Source organism: Symphodus melops (genome assembly GCF_947650265.1).
Source record: "Symphodus melops genome assembly, chromosome: 7".
NCBI lineage: Eukaryota > Metazoa > Chordata > Actinopteri > Labriformes > Labridae > Symphodus > Symphodus melops.
This window is the reverse complement of record NC_136697.1, coordinates 28,573,004-28,591,649: the sequence shown is the minus strand read 5'-3', so window position 1 is coordinate 28,591,649 and position 18,646 is coordinate 28,573,004. Positions and strand designations below refer to the sequence as shown.

Below are 18,646 nucleotides of genomic sequence, written 5' to 3'. Positions count from 1 at the left end.
TTTCCTTCATGATCAGAGCGTTATTGTGCTTTATATATGATTGATCCTTCAGAGATCTGCAGAAAACAACCAGAATGTTTTCTTCATCACGGGGGAAACGAGTGGATGTTTGTTCACATTGAGTATGCGTTTATATTTATGAATCTGCTTTAACGTTGATTGATTATTTGAGTTTGTCTTTCCCCTCTCGATGTGTCATAACACCAGATAAAGACTGATAAAGCTGCACCGGGCTGTTTTATAAGGTTTTATGATGTGTTCAGTCTGATCTTTGCTCAGACGAGACTCTGACTCAGGACGGAGTTCAACAGGATCTTTTCCACTCGATGAACAGAGCCAGCGTTCTCTTCAGGATCTGAACTTTTTATTTCTGTCTTGTGAAACGTCTTTGTGTTTGAAAATGTAAATATGATGGAAGAGTCCCAGAGAACTGTGCAGAACAACGCCCAACTGTGCCTGCAAACACACACACACACTGCTGCCGTCATATCCTCTGACTGTGTGTGTGTGTGAATCACAGTGAGTGTGTGTCTCAGTATGCGAGCGTGTCCAGACCTGCTGCAGCAGAGGACATAAAAGCGTCTCTCTCTGACTGTTTGCAGCACATTTGATTTTTTTCTCACTCGGAGCAGATTTTATCAAATACTTTTTACGGACTCGATGATGAGCAGGAGCAGCTGTTTGGTTTCTCTCTGCGGGATCCTGGCTGCACTGTGTGCCGTCCAGGCCACATACACACACTACTGTGAGTACCTGAGCGTTTAACCGGCTTTATTCTGAAGCTGCTGCTTCACTTTCTCCCACTCAGGGGAAACTGCTTTCTCTCCATGTTACGAGCTCCAGATTACACACGATGGATTTAAAGATAATCAACAGTTAATATTTACAGATTAAAGGGGATAATAGGGGGGAGGTCATGTAGCAGATTACAAAGAGATTAAAGTCTAAATGTGGAGAATAAAAGAAGCGATAAGAGAAATACAAGAATCTGGAATAAAAGTGGAATTTATCATCTATTTATGGATTAATCAGTAAATCAGTAATCGAGAACTATTGAGATAATATAATAATTTATTTATTTAGATTATTTCAGAATGAGAAAGAGACGCCATGTTTGGGATTGTTTAATAAATGTCCAGGTTCAAGTTAACAGGAGATATTTCATTGTTATAAGAAAGTCAAGATGCAAGAAGTGAAGTCTGAGACCTTCAACGAGTTCTTCAGAAAATACAGTGACTCTGATCAGCATCCTGTCAGCCAGTGTTTCTTCTTCATGTGTCTTTGTTTCCTCCTCATGTGTCTTTGTTTCTTCTTCATGTGTCTTTGTTTCTTCTTCATGTGTCTTTGTTTCCTCTTCATGTGTCTTTGTTTCCTCTTCATGTGTCTTTGTTTCTTCTTCATGTGTCTTTGTTTCCTCCTCATGTGTCTTTGTTTCCTCCTCATGTGTCTTTGTTTCCTCCTCATGTGTCTTTGTTTCCTCTTCATGTGTCTTTGTTTCCTCCTCATGTGTCTTTATTTCCTCTTCATGTGTCTTTGTTTCCTCCTCATGTGTCTTTGTTTCTTCTTCATGTGCCCCTGCTTTGGTTTAAGTTTGTGAGCCCACAGGGGCCCCTGCTTTGGTTTAAGTTTGTGAGCCCTCAGGGGCCCCTGCTTTGGTTTAAGTTTGTGAGCCCACAGGGGCCCCTGCTTTGGTTTAAGTTTGTAAGCCCACAGGGGCCCCTGCTTTGGTTTAAGTTTGTAAGCCCACAGGGGCCCCTGCTTTGGTTTAAGTTTGTGAGCCCACAGGGGCCCCTGCTTTGGTTTAAGTTTGTGAGCCCACAGGGGCCCCTGCTTTAGTTTAAGTTTGTAAGCCCACAGGGGCCCCTGCTTTGGTTTAAGTTTGTGAGCCCTCAGGGGCCCCTGCTTTGGTTTAAGTTTGTGAGCCCACAGGGGCCCCTGCTTTGGTTTAAGTTTGTAAGCCCACAGGGGCCCCTGCTTTGGTTTAAGTTTGTAAGCCCACAGGGGCCCCTGCTTTGGTTTAAGTTTGTGAGCCCACAGGGGCCCCTGCTTTGGTTTAAGTTTGTAAGCCCACAGGGGCCCCTGCTTTGGTTTAAGTTTGTAAGCCCACAGGGGCCCCTGCTTTGGTTTAAGTTTGTGAGCCCTCAGGGGCCCCGAGCAGTTGCCTCCCTTACAAGCAGCTCCTTTGATCACATTTTTATCTGTCTAATCAGTTCTCTTGTCTCGATTAATCCAAAATGTCAGAAAAGATTCTGAATTAAGATGAAATCTTCATCTCACCTGTGAGGCTGAGCGCCCCCCCCCCCCCCCCCTCACCTGTGTGGGTGAGGCTGAGCCCCCCCCCCCCCCCCCTCACCTGTGTGGGTGAGGCTGAGCGCCCCCCCTCACCTGTGTGGGTGAGGCTGAGCCCCCCCCCCCCCCCCTCACCTGTGTGGGTGAGGCTGAGCGCCCCCCCTCACCTGTGTGGGTGAGGCTGAGCCCCCCCCCCCCCCCCTCACCTGTGTGGGTGAGGCTGAGCGCCCCCTCCCCCCCTCACCTGTGTGGGTGAGGCTGAGCCCCCCCCCCCCCCCCTCACCTGTGTGGGTGAGGCTGAGCGCCCCCTCCCCCCCTCACCTGTGAGGCTGAGCCCCCCCCCCTCACCTGTGTGGGTGCGGCTGTCCCTCCCTCAGGGTGGGAAGTAGTAAAATGACACGTCAGAGTTCAGCTCAGTTGAGCAGAGTAAATATCTGAACGTGTTTCCATGACGACTCAGAGCAGCCCAGCGTGTGAAAAACAAACCGTGCTGTATATAAACATGTAAATAACAGACGTGCTGTCTGTGCTTACAGTGAGTACAACATGGTGAATACACAGTGAATGGAAGGTCCTGATTGGTCAATGAGGCAGCTTGAATTACTGCAGAGGAAGCAGCCGAACATTTTGAGTCAATCTGAGGATCTTCATGGACCTGATGAGTTTGTGGACTCGTAGCAGGACGAGTCTGTAGTCCGTGTCCGTCTGAGGACTTTTATTTTGAAGGCAGGATAAAGGTGGTTCAGGTCTTGCAGGCTGGTGTCACTCTGAGGTCACATGTGTTTTCATGTCTCCTCAGACAGACGCACGCTGGTAAACGTCCTGTTATCAGACGCTGAGTCATGATGCGTCACCTCCTCAGGGGACTCGGGTAGATCACCACAGAGACACGCCTTAAACTCGCCTGGACGCTGACACAGGTCGACAGACTTTTGGACGACGCGTCTTTGTCTTCGTCTTCTTCGTCGTCGAAGCGAGTTGGCGACAGCGGCTGTCCGAGCTCGACTCTCAGCAGCAGCCTCCAGTGGCGAGCGCTCAGTGGGGAGGTTGCTGGTTTGGTCCCTGAGCGTGGTGGCTCTGCTCTCACTGTGTGAGTGTGTGTGTGCAGTTATAAGAAGCTTCTCTGTGTTACAGGTAAAGATCACATTCAGGCTCCTTCATTCTCCCGTCGTCACGGTAACAGTGTGCTCAGTGGGTGTGATATCTCTTGTGTATCTGCTCTCAGCTCCAACATGCAGAAGCCTGTTGAGACTCTGAGAGGAGATGAATGGAGCTGCAGAGCGCTCTCTCTTTGTGTGTGTGTGTGTGTGTGTGTGTGTGTGTGTGTGTGTGTGTGTGTGTGTGTGTGTGTGTGTGTGTGCTGGCCGCAGACACACCTCTGGGCGTCGGCTGCTTTGGGTGGGACTCGGTGAAGTCTTTGGATTTGTCTGCAGGGCTTCGATCTGAGATCCCTGAGCGAACCACAAAGAGCTTCACTCTCTGTAAACAGGCCGTGGCAGAGTCGTTGTCGCTCCTCTCGTTTCAACCTTCCTCCCTCGTTTCCTCCCGCAGCGACGCTACGCTGCAACTGCAATGGGAAGTCTCGGTACTGCCTGCGGGACGCCTGGGGGCTGCACTGCCTCGACTGCCAGGGAAACACTGAAGGACGGCACTGCGAGCGCTGCAAGGCCGGCTTCCACCAGGAGGGGGCGGCACTGAGCTGCACGCCCTGCGGCTGCAACCCCACAGGTGAGAGGACACGATTACACGCCTGTCTTAAAGGGACAGTCAGGCTGCACGTGTTAACGCCTCCCTCTCTCTCTCTCTCTGAAGGCGCTGCCAGTAACACGTGTGACAGCAGGGGGCGCTGCAGCTGCAAAGATGGCGCCACAGGAAAGAAATGCGACCGCTGCCCGGACGGACCAATCGGAACAAACGGCTGCAAGCAAAGGTGAGACGCAAGTCAGAGTCATGATTGATGCACTGAAACTGATCATGAGTTTTATTCTGATACTTTAACTTTGACTTCCTGTTCTGGTTTCCAGTCGTCAGACCAGAGAGGATTCTGGGAGTCAGACCCAGCCGTGTTTCTGCTACGGCCACAGCACGAAGTGTTCAGCACAGTCCAGTTACTCCGCCCACAACATCACCTCCACCTTCTCCACCGGTAACCTCCCGACTTCACAATAAAAGACTCTGATCATGATGTTAATGGGTTGAATTTCAAAGTAAAAGACTGACGGCGTCGTGTTTGCAGGTATGGATGGTTGGAAGGCGGCGACGGCTCAAGGCCACACCCCCGACAACGTTCACTTCCGCTGGTCACCGACACACCAGGACCTGGAGGTGATCTCCAAAAACAGCCTACCCATCTACCTGTACGCCCCAGGTGAGAACAGACCCCGCCCCCTTTTTCTCTGGCACCAATCATTTCTTCCCTTGTTTCATCTCCTAAATGCCACCTTTCCTTTCCTCTCCACTTTCCTTTCCTACCTCACCTCCTTCCTCCTCTCCTTTCCTCTCCCCTTTCCTTTCCTACCTCACCTCCTTCCTCCTCTCCTTTCCTCTCCCCTTTCCTTTCCTACCTCACCTCCTTCCTCCCTCCTTTCCTCTCCCCTTTCCTTTCCTACCTCACCTCCTTCCTCCTCTCCTTTCCTCTCCCCTTTCCTTTCCTACCTCACCTCCTTCCTCCTCTCCTTTCCTCTCCCCTTTCCTTTCCTACCTAACCTCCTTCCTCCCTCCTTTCCTCTCCCCTTTCCTTTCCTACCTAACCTCCTTCCTCCCTCCTTTCCTCTCCCCTTTCCTTTCCTACCTAACCTCCTTCCTCCTCTCCTTTCCTCTCCCCTTTCCTTTCCTACCTCACCTCCTTCCTCCCTCCTTTCCTCTCCCCTTTCCTTTCCTACCTCACCTCCTTCCTCCTCTCCTTTCCTCTCCCCTTTCCTTTCCTACCTCACCTCCTTCCTCCCTCCTTTCCTCTCCCCTTTCCTTTCCTACCTCACCTCCTTCCTCCCTCCTTTCCTCTCCCCTTTCCTTTCCTACCTAACCTCCTTCCTCCTCTCCTTTCCTCTCCCCTTTCCTTTCCTACCTCACCTCCTTCCTCCCTCCCTTCCTCTCCCCTTTCCTTTCCTACCTCACCTCCTCTCCTTTCCTCTCCCCTTTCCTTTCCTACCTCACCTCCTTCCTCCCCTCCTTTCCTCTCCCCTTTCCTTTCCTACCTCACCTCCTTCCTCCCCTCCTTTCCTCTCCCCTTTCCTTTCCTTTCCTACCTCACCTCGTCTCCTTTCCTCTCCCCTTTCCTTTCCTACCTCACCTCCTTCCTCCTCTCCTCTCCTCGCCTCCTTCCTGACCGGGTGTCTCCTCTCTCCTCTCCTTCAGCTCCCTATCTGGGGAATCAGTTGCTGAGTTACGGTCAGAACCTTTCCTTCTCGCTGCGTCTGGACCGCGGCGTCCGCCACCCGTCCACCAGCGACGTGATCCTGGAAGGTTCCGGCCTCAGAGTGTCGGCCTCGCTGGGCGACCTGCGCTCCATCGTCCCCTGTGGACAGAAGATCAGATACAGCTTCAGGTGAGGAAACAGGTGTCGTCAGCTGCATTCTGTCAAACAACCAGCAGGGGGAGTTTGTTCTTCTTCAATAATCCCTCAAACGACTCGAGTACGAACCAGAGGATGACGTCACGCTGTGTTTACAGACACTCCTCATCATCTCTCCAAGTCAAATATTATTCTTTCACTCAGGTGTGCACATACCTGCATGTCAGAGTCCAGGAATCCGTCTTTCATAAATCAGAACAAGTCCAAACAAACTCTCTGAACGAGAAGCTCCGACAAACTGTCTGAAACATGTCGGCCTGCTTCACCTCACGTACCAGAACAGGAGTACAGAGTCATTGAAAGGACGTGCAGCAGATGAACGTGTGCTAAGAAATGTTTGTGTGCAGGCTGGACGAGCAGCCCGGCAGCAGGTGGCGCCCTCAGATCTCCTCGACCCAGTTTCAGACGCTCCTCCAGAACGTCACCGCCATCAAGATCAGAGCCACGTTTGGAGAGAACGGTGAGTGTTTCCTTTCCCTGGATGAATCTGTCACTCTGACACCTGGTGTTTGAAACGGGTACTGCAGTCTACATTTAAAACATCCTCGCCGGGCATTTCCAATGAACACCTTCTTTTCTGTCTTCCAGGACGAGGCTACATTGACGACGTGAAGCTGATGTCTGCTCGCCGTGGAGACGGCATCCCGGCCCGCTGGGTTCAGACCTGCAGCTGCCCTGAAGGGTACGAGGGGGACTTCTGCGAGCGCTGCTCGGCCGGGTTCAGACGCAGCACGCCTTCGGACGGAGCGTTTAGCGCCTGTAAGCCGTGCAGCTGCAGAGGAGGCAGCTGTGACCCTCTGACCGGAGACTGCTACTCCGCCGACGAGACCCCCGCTGAGAGCTGCTCGTACGGCTTCTACAGAGACCCCTGGAACCCCCGGACCTGTGTGAAGTGTCCGTGTGCCGACGGCGTGTCCTGCTCGCTGACTGCTGGTTCATCGCAGCCCCGATGTGACGGCTGCCCAACTGGGACCACAGGTACGCCTCAGGACCCTGAAGGCCCCTCAAACCATCACGTGATAAACCCAACAATGAATCTGCTCATCATGTCGTTATTAACAACTAACCATCATCTCTCCTCAGGCTTCCGCTGCGACATCTGTCAGGAAGGTTTCTACGGTAACCCTGCCGGGGTCGGCGGCGTGCAGCGACCCTGCAGGCCCTGCCAGTGCAACGGCCACATCGACGTCGGCGTGGAGGGAAGCTGCGATCGCAGCAGCGGCGAGTGTCTGAAGTGTGTGAACAACACGAGGGGGCGGAGCTGCGAGGAGTGCGAGCGAGGGTACTACCACAGCCAAGTGAGCGACGCCTGCAAACGTAAGAGCGACGTTTTTTAACTCATCATTATGGAGTAAGGAATCTAACCCTCAAAATGTGAAACCTCGTCCGTGTTTCAGGTTCTGAATCAACAAAAAGTTAAAAACTTTGTAATAATTTCATTCTTGTCTGTCGTCTTGTTTTTGGGCCCAGCGTGTAACTGTGACCTTCAGGGCTCAGAGTCCACACAGTGCGATGACCTGGGTCACTGTCGGTGTAAAACTGGCTTCGAGGGTCTCAGGTGCCACCGGTCCAACTGCCCCGTCTGCTTCAGCCCGATCAAAACAAAGGTACAGCTGAGGGAACGTCTCCTTCAACACCTCATTCACAGTTACTCAATAAGTGTTCAAAACCAACTTCAGATGTTTTCTCTCTGTGTCAGATGGGGAAATACGCTGCCAAACTGAAGGATCTGGAGTCTCTGTTCTCGGGCATGAAGGGGGGCGAGAGACCAGCCAACAGTGGGGAGGTGGAGGCCGCTCTGAGAGCCACGGAGGAGCTGGTGGAGGACCTGGAGGGCGACGCCGAGCTGATGGCAGGTGAGACGGGATGTCATTGATTCAAGCGTTGGGTCAAGAAATCCTCTTTGTGAAACCCCGGGGGATTATGTGTGATTTATTTTTGTATATATTTGTAATTCCAACATCAAACACTAGGTGGAGCCATTGCTTGAAGCTCAGACTCCACGTTACTTGTTTTGTATTAAAATGAATCAGTCGATCTGATTGTAGATTTAAATCAATAAATCACCATGAAAAGATGCTTTTTGCACTGTTCAGAGAACACGTCTTTTCACCACTTCCTGTTGCTCGTTCACTGTTTACTAAATGCATGGGACTGATGACATCACACCTCGTGTGTGTCCAATAGGGCTGGAGAAGAACCTGCAGAAACGTCTGACGTCTATCAGTAAGAGTCAACTTGCCGAGGGGCAGGACATCCAAAACATCGCCAACGCGGCCGACGACATCAAACAACAGCAGCAGACGTACAAGAACAAAGTGGACGAGGTTCAGGCGCTGATCGAGGAGATGAAACGCAAACTGGGCCAGGCCAAGAACGAGCTCAGATCAGTTGTAAGACATTAACGTTATGATAGGTTAGAAAAACTCTGATACCTGAGATGTGTTTTATAACCTGCTCTGTCTCTTCCTTCCTGTCAGGAGTTTCCCCTCGGAGATGCTCCACAGGGATCAAACCTCCTCTCCTCTTTGGTGAACACTGCCACCAGTCTGGCTGATATGTAAGAATATCACAATCATTTTATTCTGATCGATTCATTGACCTGCGAACCTTCGTCTGTGTCCTAACCACTTCCTGTGCGTCTCTGCTGCAGCCACAAGACGAAGGCGGATTCTGTGGAGAAAACCGCCAACGACGCTCTGAGTGACTCAGAGACCGGTCTGAATCTGGTCCGGACTCTCGTGAACAAAGAGAACAAAGTCAAAGAGCTAATCGGAGACCTGAAAACTAAGTGAGTCACTTCTGTCTGCCTGAGTGGAGCTGGTCTTTTTTCTGTTAATCTCATAAATCAGTGCTGATACTCAAAGCTGGAGTCCTCTGTGTGTCTGCAGGTACGATCAGAACTCAGCACAGGTGAAGAGTTTGGAGAACCAGGCGACCCGACTGAGCAGCGATGCCAAAGATGAGAGCAAGATGGCGGCGGGCATGCTGAGAGACATCAGCAACATGGAGCGAGGCATCCCGACATCCCTGAAGGTAAATCCACGACCATGAGAAACACACGTGCTCTTATTCTGAAAGAGTCCCTGACCCCCCTGGGTTCTCCTGTCACGCTTTAGGAGGGAGTGGACGCCATGGTTTCCAGGTTGGGCGGTCTGAGGGAAGCGGTGGACATCCCGGGTTTGGAGGCTCTGCAGGACGCGGTTCAGCAGGACAAGATTGCAACTGGGGACTTGCTGGCCAAGGGCAAGACCGCCCAGAAGGTACTGAAGGATCACAGGAATCCAGCCCACTTTATAAAGTACATAAGGAGGTCACATATGGCTTTGTTTTTGAAGCCATATGTGACCATATATGGACAAGAGGGTGGAGCTTGAGAAGGGCGAGCAAGTTATGAGTTAACCCAACCTTACTGTGAGATGACTCATCATTCCTAATGAAAACAGCCACTGACAGTAAACTGTTGTATGTCTGGATGGTTTGTCTCTGCAGGAGTTCGACAAGCTGTTCAACAGAGTCAACGTCGCCAAGGCGGACACAGAGGGCGCTCTGAAACGCATCGACACCAAATCCAAAGAGCTGGACGGCGCCCTGAACACCCTGAGAGGTAGAGTCACGCCGACACAGTGACCATGAAGAGACCGACAAATCTTCATCTGAGTCATTGTTTTTACAAACATTTAAAAGACAAAACAAATCACACATCTGAGGAGGAGTCAAACTTATCAAACCCCGCCCCCTCTCCAGTGGCGAGGGCAAAAATATATTGGGGGGGGTGTATGAATTCCCAGTTTCCTTATTTATAAATCTAAGCATTGAAAACAAGTTTTAAAATGGTGTAGATCAATCGATTACTCATGGTCATTATTTCACAGGATTTGACCAGCAGATCGAAGGCAGTAAAGCTCTGGCCAACTCTGCCATCGGTCGTCTCCCCGGCATCAAAGGAACCATCGACGGCGCCGTCAAGGACAACGTGAAGACGCTGTCCGTCCTGGGAGACGTGAGAGACAGCTACAACCAAGCGCTGGGAACCATCAGCGCGCTGGAGGACAAGGTCAACGGTCTGGAGGTAACAAACAAACCTCTAACCGAACAGTCAGTCAAACCGTTGAAATGTGAAGGAAAGGAAGTCCAAACCTACGAGTTTTTATTGTGTGTTCGTGTCGTCACAGTCGGCGGCGTTGGATGTCTTTTCTGACTGTTTCCTTCTCTCATCCTCAGGGAACAATCAGAACTCTGCCGCCTTACGCTGACATGCTGAACGGAGCCACCAAACTGAACGAGGACGCTAAAGACCTGAAGGCGAACGCTGACGGCGTATCGAGAGACCTGCTCAACGAGCTGAACGCTGCCCGCGGGCTGGGCAAAGACGCTAACCTGGTAAGTTCAATTATCCCTCTGAATGCACCGCTTGTTTTAACCTGCGGCGCCGGAAACTCTAAGTGTTGTACACGTTGTCTCCGTAGGCCGCTGCCGGAGCATTAGCAGCTTTCAACAACGCCAAACAGACCAAGGACGCAGTGAGAGACGCTCTGAGGGAAGTCAACGAAATGCTGGCTAACTCAAGTGAGTAACGAGGTCGGAGGACGGCGGAGCGCTCCGTCATGTTGGAGGATAACGTTTGTGTTTATTGATTGAGCGCCGCTCGATAAAGGCTGGCGGGGAGCGCGTCCAGGAAGCAAAGCCCAGTTTTTTAACCTGGCTTTTTCCTGCTAGCTCTCCATTAAAATGTTTGTGGGAGACAGGGGAGGGGGCGGAGCTTCAAACTGTGTATAATTGTTAGCTGCTACTTTACACCACGTGTTGCCTTGTTGGAAAGTTCTTGCATGTCTAAACATCTCGTCTCTCTCTGTTCTGTCCTCTGTAGACCAGACCGGCACCGTGGACGAGACGAAGCTGAAGCAGCTGAAGGACTCGCTGGACGCCGCTCAGAGGGACATGGATGACAGCCTGAGGCCTCGGCTCAGGGACATGGAGGACAAGGAGGCCGCGTACAGACGCCGTCTTACCGACATCGACCAGGACATTGACACGATCCTGAGAGACATCAGCAACCTGGAGGACATCTGGAGCTCCATCCCCAGAGGCTGCTACAACAACCCCCCCACTGAGGAGGCCTAAGGACCCCCAGAGACACGTAGATCTCCCGATGTCCATAACGCATATCCACAGAGAGCCGATCCTTCTGTTTCATCAGGGAGCAGAAGCTCATCATTAAAACTCGTAGTTCTTTTTTTATAGTCCGATAAGGTTTATAACGAGCAGACAGGAAGAAGATGTGATATTTATTGGCCGTTGTTGTAGAGATAGTGGAATTTGGTTGGTTTGGCGCTCCATGGGATGAGGCTGTGGTCCTCCAGGCGGGCGACCCAGTTCAGATCCGATACGGCGTACGCCACTCTCTCCCTGGTCTCTGACTCTTTCCATTTCCTGTCTCTAAATAAAGACGATTAATCCCAATTAACCAGTAAACACTGACATCCTTTAACCCTCTGAGGTCACAGCTTCTTTAGTCTTTGTGCCAAATTCAAACCCAACGTTCCCCTGACGGTATCAGTGTGACCTCCTGAGGCTCGCTTGCTGCCCCGCGTGCCGAGTCGAAGGCGTCTGAAAAGTCATCGAGTCGTTCAGTCCTGAGATGTGATGAAACCTCATCTCTCTGTCTGTGCTGCCGATCAGACGCGCTGACACCACGTGTTGTTGTTGTTGTTGTGGTTTTGCATGGTTGCACAGATTCACCGCTAACACTGTCTCTTTAAGAAACCTCATCATAACCCTCTCAGGTATTTGACTCTTCCAGGATCTCTTCTCAGATGTTGACCTGCTGTTCACATGGATGCTGTGTGTAAGGCACTGTGCTTGTTGTTTTGTTGTGATGATGATGTGATTTATAAGTATTATATTTATAACTGTACAGACGTCCATGTGGCCGACCAGCAGACAGATTGATGTGTAAGAACTGCTTTGAAATAAAAACCTGCTGCACTTTTTTCACTTCTGATTCACGTCTCAGTGTCGTCACTCTCATTATATTTATATATTATATTTATATGTATAGACAGCTGTGAGTCTACAGGAGACTGTAAATATTAAATATATAATAACGCGTGTGTAAGGATGCAGGGAAGTAGGATCTTAAAGGTCACATGACCTCCTCCTCTTCTTCAGGTGAAATCAGTGTCCTCGCTCCTCTTCATCATGTGTGTGAAGTGTGTTGTTGTAAATCCACTCTGATCCTGTATTTGATCATGTCTATAAACCCCTCTATTTCAGCCCTGCTCAGAACAGGCTGTTTCTGTGTCTGTAGCTTTAAATATGTAAATGAGCTGTGTCTGACCACGCCCCCTCTCTGGAAGGGCTCGGGTGTACTCGGCCCCGTGAGATACGAGGGGCCCAGAGAGTCAGGGAGCTTAGGATCAACACTTCACCTCATTGGTCCAACTCTTCAAACTTCTTATTCTCGTGTTTCAAAGATGAGTCACATAAATGAAGTTTAATAATAATCCGAAATATTGAATCAAACTGATCTGTAATCACACTCACATGCATTACAGTTTATGTCACGAACAGAGGAGGAGACCCAAACGCACGACTCGAGGGTAAAGGCAGTTTCAAAAATCCCTTTAATGCAGGCCGGGTTCAGAACACGGGAGACAGTCAGTCCAAGGCTGAGAACAAACAGAACAGGAGGGCTAAACAGAAATACTGCTGGTAACGCTGCTACAAAAAGACAAGATGAACTGGCACAGAATGAGGGGAAACACAGACACTATATACTGAACAGGGGGCGGAGTTAACAAGACAGGAGAGACATATCAGGTAATCAGCAGAGTGGGAAACACTGAGGGAAGGGCATGCAGACCTGAAAACACACACACACACACACACACACACACACACACACACATACACATACACAGGAAATACATGAACATGTGACATTGTGAGGCGTTCAGGTACAGATCTGTACATTTGCAGAGTGAACAGAAGATGGACGGACCTGGATGACGAAGCTCACCACTCTTTAGTTTATTAACATTAATCCATTTATATCATTCCCTTCTTGTGTCGTTTCTCTTTCTGCAAACACATTCACAACAGTTCTCTACCGAGTGGATAAAAGTTCATGCCAGAACGAAACTATCAAAGCATGCAGTGTAAGAAGAGCGAACAGCAACACATGAAGAAGAAACACTCGACAAATACACTGCTGCTGAGTCTCAGAAAACTCCCCCACATTTTGTCATCATCAAATAGCAATTCCAATGTCCACAAAATCTCCTTTAGTCATCCATTAACCACAGTCAGAAGGCAGCTACTTTCCTCATCATCACGCTCAGATATGAGAGCAGTTATCAGGTGAACAGGTGTTGCAGCGATGGAAGCGGGCAGTGGAACTGCTTCAGATAGAAGTGATTGTACCCGAGCTAAAAAGCCTCTGCATGTTTCTAATAAGCTCCAGCAGCAGAAAGCTGCTCAAACTAGGATCAATGTTGGAGATGAAACATGGAGAGAGGTTAGAACGCAGAAAGCTTTACAGACCCATGCAGAGCTGGCTAAACACTGAAGCTACAGTGTCCACCACATGCAGAGCTGGCTAAACACTGAAGCTACAGTGTCCACCACATGCAGAGCTGGCTAAACACTGAAGCTACAGTGTCCACCACATCCAGAGCTGGCTAAACACTGAAGCTACAGTGTCCACCACATGCAGAGCTGGCTAAACACTGAAGCTACAGTGTCCACCACATGCAGAGCTGGCTAAACACTGAAGCTACAGTGTCCACCACATGCAGAGCTGGCTAAACACTGAAGCTACAGTGTCCACCACATGCAGAGCTGGCTAAACACTGAAGCTACAGTGTCTCTACATGCAGAGCTGGCTAAACACTGAAGCTACAGTGTCCACCACATGCTGAGCTGGCTAAACACTGAAGCTACAGTGTCCACCACATGCTGAGCTGGCTAAACACTGAAGCTACAGTGTCCACCACATGCTGACCTCTAAAGAGTTCATGTTGGATCTTTAGCGTCATCATGCAGGTTGTAACTTTTTAAACGTTCATAGTGTGTCAGTGAAAGGTTGCAGGTGAACAGCTGACTGGATGTGATGAAGGCAGGTGAACAGCTGACTGGATGTGATGAAGGCAGGTGAACAGCTGACTGGATGTGATGAAGGCAGGTGAACAGCTGACTGGATGTGATGAAGGCAGGTGAACAGCTGACTGGATGTGATGAAGGCAGGTGAACAGCTGACTGGATGTGATGAAGGCAGGTGAGCAGCTGACTGGATGTGATGAAGGCAGGTGAGCAGCTGACTGGATGTGATGAAGGCAGGTGAGCAGCTGACTGGATGTGATGAAGGCAGGTGAACAGCTGACTGGATGTGATGAAGGCAGGTGAACAGCTGACTGGATGTGATGAAGGCAGGTGAGCAGCTGACTGGATGTGATGAAGGCAGGTGAACAGCTGACTGGATGTGATGAAGGCAGGTGAACAGCTGACTGGATGTGATGAAGGCAGGTGAACAGCTGACTGGATGTGATGAAGGCAGGTGAACAGCTGACTGGATGTGATGAAGGCAGGTGAACAGCTGACTGGATGTGATGAAGGCAGGTGAACAGCTGACTGGATGTGATGAAGGCAGGTGAACAGCTGACTGGATGTGATGAAGGCAGGTGAACAGCTGACTGGATGTGATGAAGGCAGGTGAAGGTGAGCTCCTCTCTCTCTGCTGCTCGTCACACTGAAACACTGACCACAATCTGAAGTCACCAAAACAAACAGTAAATATGCCCGTCCAGCTAGCTAGCTTACCAAGCTAGCATGCTGGACCCCCCTGGGCTCAGGTGTGTTTTTACCTCCTTGATGGTCGGTGATGGAAATTCCCTCGTTGAAATGGACGCTCCAAAGTGACGCAAGTTGAAATTGACGAGAAATCGCAACGACGGAAATTCGGAAATCGCAACGAAGTCGGAAATGAAATCACACACATCCTTCACACTCACACGCTTGTGTGACTCACCTGGTCTGAGGCGGGGATCGAACCCAGGTGTCCACGTTGCCAGGCGGAGTCCATCACCGCTCGGCTGTCTTCAGCGCTGAAATCTGAGGAGAACCGGAGTGAGGAAGAAGATGAGAGCCAAGCTGAACAAACTTTATTAACATCAATGAAGAGAAACAAAGATGGCCGACTTTATTTAACCAAATCATGTTCACACTGACACACCTTCAACCAGCACACACACACACACACACAAACACACACACACCTGTTATCATGGTGCACTCTCTATCCATGGTTAGCTCAACTGGGAGAGGATCAGGCTGTCAAACTGAAGGTTGTGGGTTCAAATCGCGCTCACACTCATGTTATCTTCGCTCTTTACTGTTATATCTTATTATTTCACCGTTTTTTGGCGTGTATCTCCTCCTACACGGTTTGTGCAAGAAACATGGTTCCAACTGGAAATGGTCGAGCTTGGTGAGGAGATGTGCGCTCTGACGTTAAACGGTGGTGGCCGTGACAACGATAAACGTTTTACTGTAATTGATACTTTAATCATTTAGTATTTCACTAAATGTTTGATCAAACTTCACCAAACTTGTCAACAGCACTCAGGAAAGTATCAGGATACGTTATGATTATTTTCAGAATTTTATGATAAAAATGTTGATAATTTGAAGAATTTGAAGTTTTAAGCTGCAAGCGCCATGTGATGTCATAGCGTCATGTAGTGAAAGTGCAAGTCTTTGACTTTTCTGTGGCGCAAAGGCTTAGCCCGATGGCAAGCAAACCTAACTCGAAGATACTGGGTTCAATTCCCGAGAAAAAGGCATAAGCTTCTCACTAACTCGCAGACTCTTGGTCGCGTGTTGTGAGAGCTTTTGCTTCTCTCAACAGTTAAATTATGTTTCAGTGACTTTAAATTAACTTTAAAAATGTTAAATATCTATTGGAGCAGGTCTTGAAAGCTGATATCTCAAAAACTAAAAGTGCTACGGCGTTCAAACCTGGCCACATGGTTACTGGTCGTCTGCTCAGTATAAATGATCCTATAGCGCCACCATGTGGTCAGCCATCAAGAGTTTTGTGATTAAGACTCATAACTCTTTACCATTAGCCTCAGGCAAGTAATATTGCTGATTGTATTGTGATTGTTTTCATCACTTCTGTAGCTCAGCTGGTAAAAATGCACGTCAGGTAATCCTGAGGTAGCAGGTTCAAATCCTGATGGGGATGTTTGTTATTTAAGCTGCAAATGAGGCTGTGCTTTACTTGTTGTACAATGCTCATGAGTCGTATCAGCGTGTGCTGCAGCTCTCACACTGTCTCTCACATTTTTTCATTTCACTTTAATTCTGCACTTCAGGTTGCCGATTCACAACTGGCCGGAGACTACAGCTGGAAATTAGCCACAAAGGCTGAAGCTGCTCCTTTAAATGTAAAAGGGGATTGTCCACAAAATAATAAACTAATAAACTTAACTAAACTAAACTTTGACCTCTGAGAGGTCTGCTCTCATATCTGGCAAACCCAGGGGCGTCCAAAACGGCCTTCAAAGCCCCGCCTACCTTCTCTGGTCCAATCAGATCCAGAGCATTCAGGAGCAGAATCTAAAGTTAGAAGGAGGACATACTGGCTGCTGCATTGTTGTCAGAGAAGCTTCAACACAGCAGGTTTCCTTCATGATCACACAGGAAGAGAGCAGCTCTCTGATTGGCTGATTGATCACAGAGGAAGAGTGCAGCTCTCTGATTGGTCCTTTAATTATCTGGAGTTCATGTTAGAGACTCGTGCATTATCTACACTATCTATCATCTCTGACCTGACAAAGAGCTGAAGTGAAACAACAAAATCAGAACAAAAAGGATTCAAACCCACAACCTTCAGAGCTCTAACCCTCCTCCAACACACTGAGCTAAACCTGCAGGGAGTCTTTCTGATGGTCTGAGAGGATTCAGGATTCGTCTTGTGGGTTCAGGACTTCCTTAAAGAGTCTAACCCTTCAGGGGTCTGAGTCCTAAAAGTCTCCTGAAATATTTCAGAGGACGACAGTCGTTGATTCAGTCACAGCTGATCAGTGTAAAACAATCAGCAGCCAATCAGCTGTGAGCGTCTTTAAACGACTCATCGATCCGCTCGTCACTAAAACACACCAGTATCAAAGTGGACTATGACTGAGGGGGATTTGAACCCACAACCTTCAGACTGAAAACCTGATCCTCTCCCAGCTGAGCTAACCAGGTGTAGAGAGGTAGGTGTGTGTGTGTGTGTGTGTGTGTGTGTGTGTGTGTGTGTGTGTGTGTGTGTGTGTGTGTGTGTGTGTGTGTGTGTGTGTGTGTGTGTGTGTGTGTGTGTGTGTGTGTGTGTGTGTGTGTGTGTGTGTGTGTGTGTGTGTGTGTGTGTTGTTTGTGTGTGTGCTGGTTGAAGGTGTGTCAGTGTGAACATGATCTGGTTAAATAAAGTCGGCCATCTTTGTTTCTCTTCATTGATGTTAATAAAGTTTGTTCAGCTTGGCTCTCATCTTCTTCCTCGCTCCGGTTCTCCTCAGATTTCAGCGCTGAAGACGGCCGAGCGGTGATGGACTCCGCCTGGCAACGTGGACACCCGGGTTCGATCCCCGCTTCAGACCAGGTGAGTCACACAAGCGTGTGAGTGTGAAGGATGAATGTGATTTCATTTCCGACTTCGTTGCGATTTCCGAATTTCCGTCGTTGCGATTTCTCGTCAATTTCAACTTGCGTCACTTTGGAGCGTCCATTTCAACGAGGGAATTTCCATCATCGACCATCAAGGAGGTAAAAACACACCTGAGCCCAGGGGGGTCCAGCTAGCTAGCTTGGTAAGCTAGCTAGCTGGACGGGCATATTTACTGTTTGTTTTGGTGACTTCAGATTGTGGTCAGTGTTTCAGTGTGACGAGCAGCAGAGAGAGAGGAGCTCACCTTCACCTGCCTTCATCACATCCAGTCAGCTGCTCACCTGCCTTCATCACATCCAGTCAGCTGTTCACCTGTCTTCATCACATCCAGTCAGCTGCTCACCTGCCTTCATCACATCCAGTCAGCTGTTCACCTGCCTTCATCACATCCAGTCAGCTGTTCACCTGCCTTCATCACATCCAGTCAGCTGCTCACCTGCCTTCATCACATCCAGTCAGCTGTTCACCTGCCTTCATCACATCCAGTCAGCTGTTCACCTGCCTTCATCACATCCAGTCAGCTGTTCACCTGCCTTCATCACATCCAGTCAGCTGTTCACCTTCACCTTCATCACATCCAGTCAGCTGTTCACCTGCCTTCATCACATCCAGTCAGCTGCTCACCTGCAACCTTTCACTGACACACTATGAACGTTTAAACAGTTACAACCTGCATGATGACGCTCAGGATCCAACATGAACTCTTTAGAGGTCAGCATGTGGTGGACACTGTAGCTTCAGTGTTTAGCCAGCTCTGCATGTGGTGGACACTGTAGCTTCAGTGTTTAGCCAGCTCTGCATGTGGTGGACACTGTAGCTTCAGTGTTTAGCCAGCTCTGCATGTGGTGGACACTGTAGCTTCAGTGTTTAGCCAGCTCTGCATGTGGTGGACACTGTAGCTTCAGTGTTTAGCCAGCTCTGCATGTAGAGACACTGTAGCTTCAGTGTTTAGCCAGCTCTGCATGTGGTGGACACTGTAGCTTCAGTGTTTAGCCAGCTCTGCATGTGGTGGACACTGTAGCTTCAGTGTTTAGCTAGCTCTGCATGTGGTGGACACTGTAGCTTCAGTGTTTAGCCAG

At 49.4% G+C, this 18,646-nt stretch overlaps 1 protein-coding gene across 1 annotated transcript; it reads left to right on the top strand.

The window, feature by feature from the left end:
• The first annotated feature begins 585 nt into the window (after window positions 1–585).
• lamc2 (laminin, gamma 2) lies at window positions 586–11,323 on the top strand. Its single transcript, XM_079349188.1, has 21 exons — window positions 586–745; window positions 3,841–4,017; window positions 4,102–4,219; window positions 4,314–4,435; window positions 4,526–4,657; window positions 5,644–5,833; window positions 6,208–6,320; window positions 6,449–6,838; window positions 6,944–7,177; window positions 7,331–7,467; window positions 7,560–7,716; window positions 8,048–8,253; window positions 8,341–8,420; window positions 8,514–8,651; window positions 8,752–8,896; window positions 8,980–9,123; window positions 9,353–9,467; window positions 9,736–9,932; window positions 10,085–10,243; window positions 10,330–10,429; window positions 10,731–11,323. Exons 1-21 carry the CDS (start codon window positions 661–663, stop codon window positions 10,982–10,984), a joined length of 3,393 nt encoding a protein of 1,130 aa, XP_079205314.1. The 5' UTR covers window positions 586–660; the 3' UTR covers window positions 10,985–11,323.
• The last annotated feature ends 7,323 nt before the right edge of the window (window positions 11,324–18,646 follow it).